Raw genomic sequence first — 16,886 nt, 5'->3', positions numbered from 1 at the left:
GTCTTCCTAACAGTGGCTCAACACTTCCTTTGATTACAAAAATGTCATTTTTCGTGACATTATCCTTCCATTGGAAATGTGCTTCAAAAAAATCCCACACAGTGGAGAGGGTGTGTCTGTGCATAGGCGAAGTTTTAGTTCAACTTTTTGTGCAAACAATCTATGATACAGTTCTTTTCAAATGAAATTTCTTCCACTTCCTGTTGTTTTCTAATTCAAAATTAATTCCTCATTATCTTTTTTCAATTACTACTTCCCAAGGCTCAGAGATTGAGTTTGTGTCTCAGTACAGGTATCTCGGGATTTTAATTGATGATGCTCTCTCCTTTGGCCCTCATGTTCAACAACTAGTGAAAATATTGAAAATAAGTCTGGGTTTTTATTTTAGAATTTTATCCTGCCTTTCCTTAGAGGCTAAAAAGAGGCTTGTTGCCACCATTTTTTTGGTCTGTACTGGACTATGGTGATGTTATATATGCATTCATATTCTCAGTGTTTACATGCTTTGGACATGGTTTATCATGGTGCACTGAGGTTCGTAACAAATCTTAAAAACACTCATCTTTGTGTGTTGTATGCTTGGGTTGAATGGTCTGCTTTGTCCACTGTAGACTAAAACACTGGCATGTTCTTATTTATGAATCTATCCTGGGTCTGCTTCCTTCATATCTTCATACCTACATCTGTAAAAAACATGTTGGTAGTTATAGCCTTCAGTCCCAGGAATTTTTCTTAGTATCTGTTCCAGTGGTGTGCACTGAATTACAGGAAAAAGGCATTTAAATTTTTTGCTCCCTCTGCCTGGAATAATTTGCAAATTAAGTTGAATCTTAGAGAGCTGGTGTCATTGGACGGTTTTAAAGTGATTTTAAATAAATTGGAGACAGAAACACCGTGTTGTAGATACTTCTCACTACACCTTCTGTTAAACTGTATCAAATCCCCTTCTTGAAAAAAGAAAACAATTCAACGAGCTTTACAATTCAAAATTATTTATTTGCATTACATTTGCTCAGAACAGGTGCATCTCTATGGGCTCGCTAGCATGTTAGCTTAGCACACCAACAAAACACGACAATTTATGAGATTAAAACCATGCTTTTGCTCCAAACTTAAAAGTTGAGTGTATTAAATAACTTTATGTGATGTGATGTGGCTTTGGATCAAAAATCAGAGCAAAATATATTATTTTATGGTATTCTGCACAATGAGAAAAGCTATCTCGATTAGCATTGCATTATAATCTATTATTATAAAAATAGCCCACATGGCATGAAGAACACAGATAAACCATATATCGTCGCAATCGTGCATTTATTATCTTCATTATTATCATCATCATATTTCATTATCTTATTATCTGCATGTTATAACGATCTCTGGAAGCCTTTTGTTAGTTCCTGGAATGTCACATGGTATGCCTGTTCTTCATCATGTGCTATTTGTGGACAAAATGTGCACAGAGCGCCCTCAGGCTGACAAACATACAGGAGTTTTTTCTCAATGAATGTGGCTGACACTCATATTTCAATTAAAAAGGTAACGACTCCGTTTTTCATATTCATAACTCCTGATGCATATTAACAAATTACAGCCACTATAAGATTTTAAGAGTAAAACAGAGGTCAAAAAGTGAAGCTTGAGACTTAGATCTTTTTAATGATGTATAGTTTGTCAAGGTAATTACATTACGTCAAACTGTAAATTTGAGCTAATTTAAACAAAAGCTTAAGTGCGTCGGCGTCCTCGTGAAGGTTAACAAGTTAAACCCATGTGAACTGTGTTGCTGTCAATCATGACCAGAACACTCTTGCAAAAGAGATTTTTAATCTCAGTGTGCTTCTTCCCTGGTAAAAATAAAGATTATATTAATAAAAATAATATAATAGCAAGCCTGCTACTCTGTAAAGTCTCACAGTAACAGCATCCAGTCAGACTCTCAACACAGATTCTAAAGACACCCTTAAAATCTGCCTGGATGATCAGGATATGGCTTCGTCTCTAGAACACGTTTTCTTTCATCTGATCTTATATATAATGCAACTAATTCATTCATGTTTGGACCCAGTAAGAGATCACAGGCATCTGAAATCAAGAAGAGAAAAACTGTATAAAACACAACAATAACTGTGTGTGTGTGTGTGTGTGTGTGTGTTTTGACCTACCTTTTGGTAACTTTAGTGAACACCTGACCTCTCCTTCATGATCCACACTATTAACACAAACACACAAACATGTCATATTCTTCTCATATAACACAATTAATGCATTTGAGGAACTGACAGAACATGAAGAGTTACTACTGTAACTCTAAAAGGACTTTCTAGTGTGTTTTGCTCAGGGATTTAAATGGACCACCTAAAAAACATGTGATTGATACTTAGAATGCTCTGTTAAGTCTTTATCGTTAGTTGGGAACTTGGATGTGCTCTTTGATACCAATCTTTCATCAATATTTTTGATCTGCCTGCATTGACACCATTGTATGCAAACTGAAATGAGCTGGACGATGACATCACTGTTGTTTCCATTACATCACTGTTGTTTCCATGACATCACTGTTTTTTTCTTTCTGCTGTATAAATAAATGAACTAAATGAATAACTAATGATTTTACAATGGAATGAATCAATACTGTACTTACTTAAGCTGGACAATGACACCATTATTTTCTAGAGCTGCTGTGCAGCCAAAATTATTTTCCTGTTATCACTATGAAGTTGCTTTGACACAATCTGCATTGTAAAATGCATTATATAAATAAAGGTGACTTGACTTGACTAGAATATACACTGCAGGTACCAGTTATCAGTATAACCAGGGGCCTATGGCCCATTAGGTGGCCTCAGTAAGTGGGTTCTAAGTGGGTTTAAATTATTTAAAGATATTATTATTATTTTTATTAATATATAAAAAAAATCTTATTTGAAATCCAAAAAATAAATAAATAAATAAAAAATTGATTTATAGGTGATTGACAGATGTTCCTTCACTGCTGCAGGACTCAGAACAGATCAGTGTTTAAATTAAAAATGCAGTGTAAATGTGAACTACTGGATGTGTTTTCAACGAATGGATCACAAAACTATGGAAGCCCGTTTCCGCCACAGTAAAGTAAAAAAAATATGATTCTTTAAGTCATAATATTGAGAAACTTTCTCATAATAATGACTTACTATGTCATAATAATGAGAAACTTTCTCGTAATAATGACTTAGTTTCTCATAATAACGAGAAACTTTCTCATAATTATGACTTAGTATCTCATAATAATGAGAAACTTTCTCGTAATAATGACTTAGTTTCTCATAATGACAAGAAATTTTCTCGTAATAATGAGAAACTTTCTCGTTAATTTTGACTTAGTATCTCATAATAATGAGAAACTTTCTTATAATAACGACTTAGTTTCTCATAATAATGAGAAACTTTCTCGTAATAATGACTTAGTTTCTCATAATAACGAGAAACTTTCTCGTAATAATGAGAAACTTTCTCGTAATAATGAGAAACTTTCTCATAATTATGACTTAGTATCTCATAATAATGAGAAACTTTCTTATAATAATGACTTAGTTTCTCATAATAACGAGAAACTTTCTCGTAATAACGAGAAACTTTCTCATAATAATGAGAAACTTCTACGCATGCGCAGAGCAGAAGGGCGTGGCACGCTAGCGACATCCGCTGGTCAAAGTCTCGTAAATGTGAGAACAGCAAACATGGCACGTTATGCAAAACAGTTGTTTTTTCTTTAAAGTAATCTACAAAGTGCAGTCTATCTATAGTATCATTAAATAACATCAGTTATTATAAATTATCAGTATATCTTCAATACTTTTCCATGCGCACGAGAAGTTGGAACGCAAAGTGGTTTCCGTGGTAACGGTGGAACCTGTTGCATGAACGCGACGGCTTACAAAACTATCAGATTAACGAAGGAATATGACGTGTATTCGTTAAGTTTAAGTGCAACGTCTTCATAAAATGTGTGGGTTTATGTGTTAATGTTAACACGTATTTCGCGGATGAGTCTAGGCTATTTGATGTGCAGGTTTGCCTAGACAAGGCGCTGGAAAGCTTTTCTAATATAAACCGGGTCCTAAAGCACTTGCCCAGTCATAAACCTTCATTCCAGTGATATTCCTACAGAAAACACCTTTTAAGATGTTTATGACTCATTAGAATGTATGCAAAAGACAGCTTTCCAGGTGAAGCGTTCTTTAACAGACTTGGATATGTAGGTGTGTGCTGTCTTATCATTCCTCTATCTGTTTGAAATCCATGGATCACCACTCTGTGTTTCTGCTTGTTCATACACAAAAATACAAATGAATGTTACAAATGAATAAATGACTATATCCCGTCTAGGCTACTGATAATTTATCAATAATGTTATTTATTTAATGATATTATAGATTACACTTTTGCAGAACGTGCCATGGTTGTGGAGTTATCGCATTTGACCAGCGGATGTCGCTAGCGTGTCACTGCTCCGCTGCTTTGCGCATGCGTAGAAGTTTCTCATTATTATGAGAAACTAAGTCATAATTACGAGAAAGTTTCTCATTATTATGAGAAACTAAGTCATTATTACGAGAAAGTTTCTCATTATTATGAGAAACTAAGTCATTATTACGAGAAAGTTTCTCATTATTATGAGATACTAAGTCATTATTACGAGAAAGTTTCTCATTATTATGAGATACTAAGTCATTATTACGAGAAACGTTCTCAATATAATGAGATACTAAGTCATAATTATGAGAAAGTTTCTCATTAATATGACTTACAGAATTATATTTTTTACTCAATTGTGGCAGAAACGGGCTTCCATACAAAACAGTCTGGACCCCTGAACCTTTGACAGACAAGAGAAATTGTGATACCAGGTTCAAACAGGGTCTCATACTTGAGTATCTTGAGTGAGCAGTCTGGATCATCAAGTTTGTCAGAGAGCTGCTTGACTCCTGATTGTCCTGGTTTATTGTAGCTCAGATCCAGCTCTCTCAGGTGTGATGGGTTTGAACTCAGGGCTGAAGACACATAACCACAGCCTTCCTCTGTCACCATACAGCCTGACAACCTACAGACACAGAGTCAGATCAACCAGAGCAAATTTAGTAAATTTCGTGAAGAGTTTTCTAGTTTATAGATACCTCAGTATCTGCAGCTGACAGTTTAGACTCTTCAGTCCATCAGAGAGCAGCCTCACTCCTGAATCCTGCAGGTCATTGTCACTCAGGTCCAGCTCTCTCAGGACACAGTTTGAGGAATGTAGAGCTGATGACAAACTCTCACAACACTTAGCAGTGAGTTTACAATCAGAAAGACTGAAAAAGAGCAGAACACACATGAATAGTCAGATCATTTCCAAACACACATCAACATTATGACCGAGTGACTGTACATTATCTCTTATATGTTCCCTAATACCTCAGTATCTGAAGCTGACAGTTTGGACTCTTCAATCCATCCGAGAGCAGCTTCACCCCTGAATCATGCAGGTCATTGTCACTCAGATCCAGTTCTTTCAAGACACAGTTTGAAGAATGAAGAGCTGATGACAAACTCTCACAACACTGACCAGTGAGACGACAGAACTGCAATCTAAATAGGAAAAAAAAAAAAAAAAAACAGATTTCATGCTGAAAAAAAACTAAGCAGTATTATAGTTTCATTGCTTTGATAATTATTAGTTTTGTCTTAATAAACATGAAATCGGTCACACTGTGATATACAGTATCATACTTTCTTTTTAAGTGTCTTTTAGTTTGTAGATCTGTCTTATTCCTGTTTTCTGTTTCCTTAATTCCCCTTCAATTGTCTCCAACTGTCCTTTGTTTTCCAATTAGTTTTTGTGTAAATAATAAATGTGCCCTTCAAAAGGAGTCTGATATATTGCAATTATGAGTTCTTAGCATATGAATGACCAAGCAAATATTTAGAAGTGCAAAACTCAGAATTTTAGTTGCCAAGATGTTGGAAGTGGCATCAATGTGAAACTAAAAATAGATCAGATGTTCTCAACTGGTTTGGTCAAATGACTCACATTTTCCCATGATCATTAAGCTGCAACCCAATATTTTAGGAATTTAACCTGATTCCTAAAAAATTCTAAAAATTAATGTAATCAATTTGTAAATTGTAAGAATATAAAGATATAAAGGATACTGATGAATAAACAGTATAAGGTAAAGCTATTAAACAGCATTCCCAAATTAGTTTTTGTTAATACAATAAAGTTAGTAAGTTGGTATGAGCCACCATAGTCATTTAAAAATATACAAAATAACACAAAGTGAAAATAAAATACAATTTTGGAGCTACAAAAACAACAGTTTCCATGGTAAATATACATGAAGTGTTAATAAAACATGGACACTGATCCTGATAAACACCATACCTGCATGCAAATTCTTCCCAGCTAATATACAATCTACCAGTTATGTAATTTAGTTATACTTTTTAGTAATTTCCTGACTTACTAATTGACAATATAACTACAATGTGCATGCTCGTAATTAAATTTGTGCTTTATTTATGAAGTGACACAGTGCGTGTCGGCGCATTTGCATGTGCAATTGAAGATGGTGCACTATTGTGCACAGTATAATGTCTGACAGAGCTGAAAATTTTTTATATCGTAACAAGTTACAAAATAATGTAAGAAGTAATAACACTGACATATAGCCTCTGACTCAACAGATACTGAATCAAGTCAATGTGTTTTTCACAGGCAATCTTTACTTAAACTGTCTGACAGAAGTTTCAAAAACTTTATTGCAGTCTGTTTTAAATAAAAGCCTAAAACATAGAATTATGTTTGTTGTTGTTGTTAGACTACACACTCCGTGACCCACTCAAAACAGTCTTGCAACCAACTTTTGGGTGGTGGCATTCTGAAGTTTGTATCTTGCCCTTCTCACTAACTGCTCCATGCTCCCTATGGCCAGAATATGTCCTGCTGAAATGGGACACTAGTGTTAGGGAACAGTTTTATGTTATGCTCACTTCAGCGCATTTCACAACCCATGCTTGCACTTCACTCTGATGGTGTTCCCCATATTGTCAAAACCAAACCCATCCCTAGACCCAAGATATTTCCTGTCTATATAAACTCTATGACACAGATGTTAAACTGAATCTCGCCTTAAACCGGTTACATAAAATTGTAAATGTAAAAAAAAAAAAAAAAAAAAAAAAAAAAAAAAAAGAAAGTATTTTTCACATTGGTTTTTAAAACTGAATACTCCCTTAACTCTCTAGAACAACTCTGTCTTCTCCTTCACCTTGCTGGGTGGGATGGGTAACAGGTTTGCTCATTTACAACACAATAACACCTCCTTTTAATATATAATATAATCACTGCCACTAATGCTGCTAAAATTAATTTTGTTGTCATATATTGTTGAATTATACAACTGTAAAATACCTCAGTTTCTCCAGCTGGCAGCTCTTCAGTCCATCAGAGAGCAACTTCAGTCCTGAATCTTGCAGGTCATTGAAGCTCAGGTGCAGATCTCTGAGGAAGCAGTTTGCAGACTGTAGAACTGATAACAGTGTTTGATAATGCTGACTAGTCAGATTAGAGCCACCAAAACTGAAAGAGATTAAATAAAGCACAATACTGTAAGCAGGTGACACACATGAGGATAATTGTTATGGTGTGGGACTAAATTAAATGTAGATGAGAGCATAAAAAAATGTATGTGCAGACGTTTGGGCTTTTCCTATTTTTTATTGATCGCTGCCTGTTTTAAAGTTGTGCCTGGCTGGCATAAATTAAAACAACTGTTTTCTGTTAGTTGAGTAGTTAATCCATCTTTGGTAAACATCAGGAGGCATTAGCATGATATGAGTCCACAAATGTGATGCAGTGTGGTCACATGCATTGTCCCATGCAATGAAACAGGAACATTTTTGCATCATACTGTACCATATAAAAGTGAAAGACCCTCATTAATGTAATGGTTTCACCAGGCTCCACCACCATGCCTACTCAAAGATCACAGTCTCCCGAATTCTGACCCCCCCTATAATATACACACACACATCCCTCTCCTTCATTGTCTGGTCTCCCATGTGGAAAAGGACTCATATCCCATGCTACTTACCTGATCTTCAACTAGGAAAGTCTCCAGTGGATTCCCGTTCTCCTTCTGTGTTCCTTCATATTCTCCAGCATCTCCTTTATCTATCCTCTATCACTCCAATACCCTAGTATTCAGTAAGGACTATTATTCATCTGCCATCATCGCAGTACTAGGCATGTGCCAGTTACTGGTTTCAAGGTATAGTACGGTATGAAAATGTCACGGTTTCAAAACCACTAAAAAGAACTAGCGCTGATGAAAGCCGACACCTTGCGTCATCTGTTTTGGGGGAAAAAGTTGCACTTGAACACACCAAAAGGACTACAGCCAACTGTCAGCTAGCATGTGCATTCTGCGTCTGTGTGTAAATGAGACAATTGCTTATTTCTTCATATATATTCATCATTCAGAAAGGGAAACTAACTCTGCAGACTGCAGAAACACAAACTGTAAACAAAGCAACATGTGCTTACCTTTTTTGAATATCAGTCATGCTGATCACTTTCTTTATTCCACTCTGCTCAGGTTAATATTAAAATATTCGTAGAGGAACACTCAAGTAACATGAAGTAAAATTAGAACAGCCTTCTGTCTGTAATGTCTTGACGTCTTTGATTGCTATTATTCTTGTGCACTTATGCATTCACTAAACTGAACAGCCAGTCAGAATTCTCCCTCTCACCGATGGCCCAACGCCAATTCTACATGCTGAATCGGCCCCCCAAATAAAACAGACAGCGTCCTACTAGAGCCAACATTGCGACAAACACACTAAGCATCCAGGAGTTTCTCGCTGCTTTCTATGTGTTTTACTCACATGTCATCAACAATGAGTTACTGCAGTTTCTTAAAATATATTTAGATACCACTTGTAGTACACTATGGTTTCAAATGTACTATAAGTGGTATCTAAATATATTTTTTCGATACAGATAGTATATTAAAAGCACATTTTAGTTCATATTCATGGTGTCTCAAAATAGCACAAAATAGCACAGTTGAGTATACTTAGATGTTACTTTAGTTAGTACTAAAGAAGAATTTTTAGAATATTAAGTACAAAATTAGTGCGTGAAAATAGAGCGCTTTAAGTACATTATAGAAATGTACTTTTTTTAAAGTTTAATCTGTTTATAGAGACTACAGCTTGAACTTTAGGAGAACAACTTCCTCATTTAAGCATAATGCTCAAAGTAATTTTTATTTTAAAAGAGTAGTAGTTGTTATTAAACACACGATTTTGTAGCTGTTAAACACTCACTGGGCTTTTCTGCAGTTGATCACAGCTGGTATCAGTCTTCTTCTACCCTCATCTGTTGTCTTGTATTTCATGAGCTTCAGCTCATCCAACACCACCTCTGACATCTGAAGTATGTAGGCGATTGTTGAGCAGTGAGCAGGAGAGAGTTTCTTCATTGAGAGATAGTCTGATTTCACAAACTCCTGAATCTCTCTGGACAGAGTCTGATCTTTGACTTCCAGCAGGCAGAGGAACAAATTGATGGACCTTTCAGTTGAGACATGATCATGTTCCTTGATCTTCCCTTTAATGTACTGTGTGGTTTTCCTGATGCTTTCTGAGCTGTTCACTGTGTGTGTCAGTAGATCCTGTAAGAGTCTCTGACTGGACTCCAGTGAGACACCCAGCAGGAACCGCAGGAACAAATCTAAGTGTCCATTTTTACTCTTGAGAGATTTATTTACTGCTGTTTTTAGCAGCACACACAGAGAGACTTTAAGAAACTGCAGTAACTCATTGTTGATGACATGTGAGTAAAACACATAGAAAGCAGCGAGAAACTCCTGGATGCTCAGATGAATGAAGCTGTAGACTTTCCTCTGATGAATCACAGATTCCTCCTTAAAGATCTCAGTGCAAATCCCAGAATACACTGAGGCGTCAGTGACATCTATGCTGCTTTCTCTCAGGTCCTCCTCATAGAACATCACATTGCCCTTCATCAGCTGTTTGAAAGCCACTTCAGCAAGTTTCACAATCACTTCTCTGTTGGACTGCAGGAGTTTCTCTGGATCTCTTTCTTCATACTTCTGATTCCTCATGTTTATCTGAATCAGCAGGAAGTGGATATACATTTCAGTCAGAGTTTGAGGGATTTCTGCACTCAGATCTTCTTTCAGAAGTTTTTGAAGCACAGTGGATGAGATCCAGCAGAAGACGGGTATGTGGCACATGATGTGGAGGCTTCTTGCTCTTCTGATGTGTAAGATGATTCTGCTGGCTTGATGCTCATCACTGATTCTCTTCCTGAAGTATTGTTCCTTCTGAGGCTCATTGAATCCCTGAATTTCTGTCACACGGTTGATGTATTTGGAGGGGATCTGATTGGCTGCTGCTGGTCTGGAGGTGATCCAGATGAGAGCAGAGGGAAGCAGCTCTCCTTTCATGAGCTTTGACATCAACACACTCACTGATGAATTCTCAGTCACATCAGAAACTTTCTGAGCATCTGAAAATTTCAGTGTGATTCTGCTTTCATCCAGACCATCAAAGATGAACACAACTTTGCACTTTTCATATATCTTGAAGTCCAGATCTTGAAGTTCAGGATGAAAGTCCAGCAGAAGCCTGTGAAGACTGTACGGATTATCTTGGATCAAGTTCAACTCTCGAAATGGAAGCACAAACATGAAATCTACATCCTGATTGGCTTTTCCCTCGGCCCAGTCCAGAATGAACTTCTGCACAGAGACGGTTTTTCCGATTCCAGCGATGCCTTTAGTAAGTACAGTCTTGATTTGGTCTTTCTCCTCATATCCTGGTTCAGGTGAGGCTTTAAAGATGTCATTGCAGTAGATTGGAGTGTCTTGTGAGTGTTGTGTTCTGGCTGTTTTCTCCATCTGTAAAACCTCATGTTCTTCATTCACTCCGTCACTCTCTCCCTCTATGATGTAGAGCTGTGTGTAGATCCTGTTCAGGAGGGTTTCATTCTCTTGGAGTTTCATTCCCTCAAATAATTTCTCATACTTGTTCTTCATGCTGGTTTTGTGTCTGTCTTTGACTCGCTGTTGTTCATCATTTACTGATTGAGGAGAATCCTGGTCTCCAAATTGTTCATCTCTAATTGGTGGCAAAATACAAACATAAAACATTTTTGTGAATAAAACATGCAAGGAACAACAACACATTTAAGACAGAAGTTTCAGTTTATCAGATTCCTCTTATACAAAACATTTGTACATTAAAGTACAACATATATTCTGGAATATAAGTTGTTATGTTGAAGTTATGGTCTCTTAGTTTCCTGTTCTAGTTGGGGTTTAAAATAGAGATAGACTGATATTGATTTTTTTTTTTTTTTTATAACCGATACAGATGTGGAATACTTATATGGCTGATAATCGATATGCAGAACCAATATTTATGTATTGTTTTACTTCACACAGTGATAACAACATCACTGAACACAAAATAAATAAATGCTGAAAGTTAATATACTTCCATGTTAAATTTTATCTTCATATTACAACAATGAAAACATTGAATCTAGGAATTGAATCGTATCAAATTTTCATGTCATGATAATTGCTGAAGCTTTTATCACAGTATTAACACGATACTGAAATAAGTATTTTTATTTGTAACAACAACAACAGCAACAACACTAATATTAACAGTAGGCAAAATAAAATGATAAAGTCTAATGTAAAGAAATGACACTCATTCAAATTTTGGTCTTAGGCCTGTACATATTTGTACTACATTCATTCATTAGATTTATGTTGCTATACAAGTAAACACTGACATTGTGCACTTATTTTAATATAAATAAATGTCTCACACCACTTATACTAGAGCAGTTAAATCACCAAACACATGCTGATAATCACCTGGGGTCAGAGGTCACTGCTTCATCACTGAAATTCGGAGAAGGATTAATGGATTGATTGCTCTTCGGAGACACACAGCTGGGTTCTGCAGATGAAGATCTCTGACTCCCCCTGCTGAAGATAATAAGAAAAGATATGATAATTCATGCACATCTTTATACTGTAATTAACAAAATATAATTAGTTCAGAAGATCTGTGATGTTGTATGAGTCTGTCTATTGTCTCCTGTACTGGTAGATGTCTCACCTGGGGTCAGAGGTCACTGTTCCATCACTAAATTTAACAGGAGGATCCATGGATTGACTGCTCTTCAGAGACACACAGCTGGGTTCTGCAGATGAAGATCTCTGACTCCCCCTGCTGAAGATAATAAGAAAAGATATGATAATTCATACACATTTTTATACTGTAATTAACACAATATAATTAGTTCAAAAGATCTGTAATGTTGTATGAGTCTGTCTATTGTTTCTGGTACTGGACAGTGTCTCACCTGGGGTCAGAGGTCACTGCTCCATCACTAAATTTAACAGGAGGATCCATGGATTGATTGCTCTTCAGAGACACATAGCTGGGTTCTGGAGATGAAGATCTCTGACTCCCCCTGCTGGAGATACTAAGAAAAGATATGATCATTCATGCACATTTTTGTACTGTAATTAACACAATATAATTAGTTCAGATGATCTGTGATGTTGTGTGAGTCAGTCTATTGTCTCCTGTACTGGACGGTGTCTCACCTGGGGTCAGAGGTCACTGAATCCATGGGATTATTCATGGATCTGTCACTCTTCAGAGACTCACTGCTGGGTTCTGGAGATGCTGCTCTCTTTCTGAAAGACTGACATTTTCTCTTTTATATGGACACACTGAGAGCATTACATTAATATCAAATTTAGTAGATGCTTTAATTTGAAGTTATTTACAGTGTATTCAAGCTAAACATTTCAGCACATGTTCCCTGTGAACATAAATCATTCAATCATAAATGAAATGGACTCAAGCATATTTCACTTCTAATTCAACAGAAGACTAGTTAGTTCACATAGCTTCAGTGGAAATAAATTTACGTTTTTGCTTTACACAATAATTTCGCTAAAGATTAGAAAACCCCCAACATTCTAAGATCAAATCATGAGGGAGTGTCAGAGAGATGGAATATTGCTTTATATAACATCTCTTTAACCACTTTATTTTAGATTTTCATAGATCAACAGAGACGGATATCAAACTAATCCTGTTATGTTTACTTTTAACTTTCACTTTCGATATATAATCCTTTTCATGAGCGTCATAGTTTTTGTTAATTTCAGTTCAGTGTTTGATGTGATCTTATAAAGACTTACAACAACATTATAAAACAAAATTACATGATTTTGATGAAAGTTGAACTTACCGTGATATACAATTCTTTATGGGTCCGGCGTCTTTTCTTCTTCTTTTGAATTTAATGGTGGTTGTCAAACCAGCTTTGGTGTATTTCCACCACCTACTGGGATGGAATGTGAAGCATTGATGTAGAAGGAATGGACAACTTCTAAATTCTTCTAATCAAACATGCTTTCTTTAGGTATTCTAATAAAGCTGTGGTCACTTTTGAATTATTGTTCAGTAAGTTCTTTAATGTTAGCCCTTTTATTCCAACAGATACAGTCTTAACTTCTTCTAGGAGCTGAGATCTGTCTTTATTATAACCAACACATTTTAGAAGAACATGCTCGATTGTTTCTGGTGATCCATATTTGCAGCATAATCCTGTATTTTTTTTTTTTTTTTACCAATTTTAAAAAGTGATTTGATTCAAAACTGTGTGTCTGGTATGAAGTTGTGAAATTATCGTGTCATCCCTTCTTTTGCCACAAACTTCTCTCACATTTCCTCCATCTTTATTTCATATAAATGTCTTCCTTCTCCTTCCTGTGTGCACAACTCTTGCCATCTCTTCTGAATTATATTTTTGATTAACCCCTTTATTTCAAGATTCCCTAGAGGGACATTAACATTTATTCTTGAATACATCTTTCCCACAAATGAATAAGCACTACTTTGCATTATTAACCCCGCATTGCAGTCCTAAACTTTTACAGTGTGAATCAATGCAGTGTTTGAATGTTAATGACTAGATGCATAGCAGCTGACAGCCTCATATTCATTTGCTTTGGACAGTCATGGAAACACAGTGCGTTGTATAAACAGTAGTTTCAGCGTTTGAGGAGAAAAATGTCTAATGGTGACCGAAAATGTGACATTAGGGGTGAAAAAGAGACCATTTCATTCTTACCATTATAGTCCGAAAAGTCAGTCCATGATAAACTTGATAGTCAGCACTATATAATATGATTTGAATTTCATACTTTAAAAACTTCAGAAATGTACATTTATTTGTATCAAGTTAAGCATTACACACATTTATTACCTATGAAACTTTTTTTAAACTTAACATGAAATGCATGTTTATACGTTAACTCCAACTGTCCCGCCATATCTTAGATTTAAAATGAATCGCAAGAACTTGTCACCCTGTGTCACATGACCATAAACGAATAAATTACTACCTTGAAGTGGCCATCGCATGTTCCCTTCACTAACGGACTTATGGAAGGGCCCTTCATGAAGGGATTTAGCGGTTCACTTTCATTTGGAACGCCCCTACAAATGGGGAACCCTTCCCAAAGCGGCCTTCAAGGGAGCAAAAACGCCCAGTGTGAATCATCAGCTTATGAATACCCAGGATTAATTGTTTTGTTTTTTTTCATTATGTGATGGTACATTTTAATTTCATACAGCAGTGTCCTTTTTGTTTACATGTTGCTTAATAAAGTTACATTTAGAAAAAAGTCAATCTCAGTCAATCTAGTCAACTTTCATTAAAATAACAGCAAATTGGCTGATTCCGATACTGGTTGCAGATATTTTCATTATTATTATTATTATTATAAACAAAAATATCTAGCCATTACAAATTAGAGTTAGCCACTGCATTTTAATCACAAACAAAGATGCTACACATGTTGCATGAGCAGTTGTTTTTGGATTTAATTTCAAGATTTAAAGCAAAAGCAGAATGGTCTGACTTTATCTTTGTGAAATTATATGCTACACACACAAAAAGCATGAAATAAAAACAGCAGACAGGCTGAATGAGACGCAAATTCACTCTCTGACAGCAGGTGGCGCTTATGGAAGAGCAGTGATACAGCGTTTCCTTGGTTACCGCTGTAAACAAAGCAGCACTGCACTGCAGGTAAGAAGAAAATAAAATGCCATTGAAACTTAAAAAGACAGTTCCCGTCAGAGATACATTCATATAACCCCTCACCCCCAATTCAATATCTATATTTTCTTTCTATATTTCAAGCATCGTGAACAGTGAGCTGCTCTGCCTGCTACAAAATTTTCCCCTCTGTGTGTCCAGCGTCTCTGGCCTCTTGTTAACGGCTGTTTACAGACTCAGGCATGATGTGGGCTATTTATCTTTCACTGTCCCAGTAGCTGTCCCGAAAATAACTGAAAAATTGATACAAAAATACAGTACAAAAACTGGAGAAATGTAATGTCTCTTTGTATTCATAATCCTGTTATTTCCAGGAGCTACTGGGACAGTGATAAAGATCTACCAGTCGATCGCGATCGACGGGCTGGCGACCACTGCTCTAGTCTAATAATGTAACTTAATTTATTCAGCTGAATCATCTATTAAAGTTTAACGGCAACATCTCTAGATATCTAAACTATTGTATCATAATAATGTCTAATAAATGCATTGAAACCAGAATTTATTTGTGATTATATTCTGAGAACAGATGCCAAGACTTTTACACGTTCTGTCAAGAACAAGATTAAAACAGATCATTATAATCGGCCTGGTTTTTCAAACATTCATCTCTCTAAATGCACATGAAAGCATGCGATACTACCATACTGACGGAAAGAAATGAGCTGAACAGTCTCATTTACAGCTAATGTTAACCTGGAATACACACAACACTATCAATTTATATTTTCACATCCGTTAAAGGATTGTTAGGCTGCATAAATTAGGTCAGCCAGAACCGGGAAGACTTCCCATAACACCTGATGTACTCGTTACATCAGAAGAAGAATGGCATCTAAGCTAATATTAGTCTCTCTGTTTATCCCGAGGTTTACCGTAGTCAACCAGATCAGATGGAGAACCTGTGCCTAGACACGACGACAACGCAGCCCTGAAGTGTCAGCAGAGATTGAGTCAACTAGATCATCCACTGTGAAGGCCTCATTGACACGACAGCCAGTGGCACAGTTCCTCAACAAACCGTCCGTACCGGCGTGATGAATATGATCCTCAACTGGATGGAACTGGATTAAATATTTTGACTGTTGCGATTCCAATCAGACTTATGATAGCAACCTTAATCATAATCAAGCACTGTTTGCTGTTGGCCAGAGGAGAACTGACCCCCTGACTGAGCCTGGTTTCTCCTTAGGTTTTTTTCTCCATTTTTATCACCTGTTTGCCACCTGATGTCACCTGTTGGAGTTTGGGTTTCTTGCCGCTGTTGCCTTTGGCTAAATTAATAACTACTGATTCTTACAACGGAGTAGTAATATTGACAAAGCAACCCAGCTATTTGTTATAGAAGTGTTTGTTTATTTCTATAGATCTGTTGCTTGTCATAATTTGGTAAAGCAAGGAGTCATTACACGTTTAATCAGCATATTAGTTGCTATTATACAGAGCACACAGGACTGTTAGAGCAGCACGCACACTGATGTAATTTGACACCAATTTTACAAGTAATTTTACAAAGATTGATCCTTCGAGCCAGATAGGGACATCAGCTGCGCTATGGCTAGATCCTTGTCCAAGTCATACCCAGTGGGTGCCCACCTACTTGGAGGATTATGTGCTTGATTATCCACCTCCACAGCATGGTCATCCTTCACCAGCAGATGGCGCT

At 36.4% G+C, this 16,886-nt stretch overlaps 1 protein-coding gene across 16 annotated transcripts; it reads right to left on the bottom strand.

The window, feature by feature from the left end:
• Positions 1-1,633: 1,633 nt before the first annotated feature.
• On the bottom strand, positions 1,634-15,537 carry LOC127517879 (NACHT, LRR and PYD domains-containing protein 12-like). 16 transcript variants are annotated; one of them, XM_051904085.1, is made up of 12 exons: positions 13,343-15,535; positions 12,687-12,815; positions 12,440-12,553; positions 12,193-12,306; positions 11,946-12,059; positions 9,358-11,175; positions 7,436-7,603; positions 5,437-5,610; positions 5,160-5,333; positions 4,913-5,086; positions 2,166-2,212; positions 1,634-2,085 (listed from the first exon to the last, which is right to left on the bottom strand). In XM_051904085.1, exons 2-12 carry the CDS (start codon positions 12,722-12,724, stop codon positions 1,964-1,966), a joined length of 3,057 nt encoding a protein of 1,018 aa, XP_051760045.1. In that variant the 5' UTR covers positions 12,725-12,815; positions 13,343-15,535; the 3' UTR covers positions 1,634-1,963. The 16 variants fall into 16 exon arrangements, with proteins under 16 accessions (XP_051760045.1, XP_051760056.1, XP_051760029.1 ...); XM_051904096.1 differs by having other exon boundaries at positions 12,687-12,799; XM_051904069.1 differs by having other exon boundaries at positions 11,946-12,056; positions 12,440-12,562; positions 12,687-12,787.
• Positions 15,538-16,886: the final 1,349 nt, after the last annotated feature.

This window comes from Ctenopharyngodon idella, chromosome 1, assembly GCF_019924925.1.
Source record: "Ctenopharyngodon idella isolate HZGC_01 chromosome 1, HZGC01, whole genome shotgun sequence".
In the NCBI taxonomy this organism is placed as follows: Eukaryota; Metazoa; Chordata; class Actinopteri; order Cypriniformes; family Xenocyprididae; genus Ctenopharyngodon; species Ctenopharyngodon idella.
This window is presented reverse-complemented; position numbering and strand designations above follow the sequence as displayed.

Coding starts and splice junctions, on each gene's coding strand:
- LOC127517879 (XM_051904060.1), bottom strand. CDS start 12,724: ATGAATAATCCCATGGATTCAGTGACCTCTGACCCCAG. Junction 11,176..11,945: donor GCAGTGACCTCTGACCCCAG/GTGATTATCAGC, acceptor GCCACCAATTAG/AGATGAACAATTTGGAGACC. Junction 7,604..9,357: donor ATCAACTGCAGAAAAGCCCA/GTGAGTGTTTAA, acceptor AATCTCTTTCAG/TTTTGGTGGCTCTAATCTGA.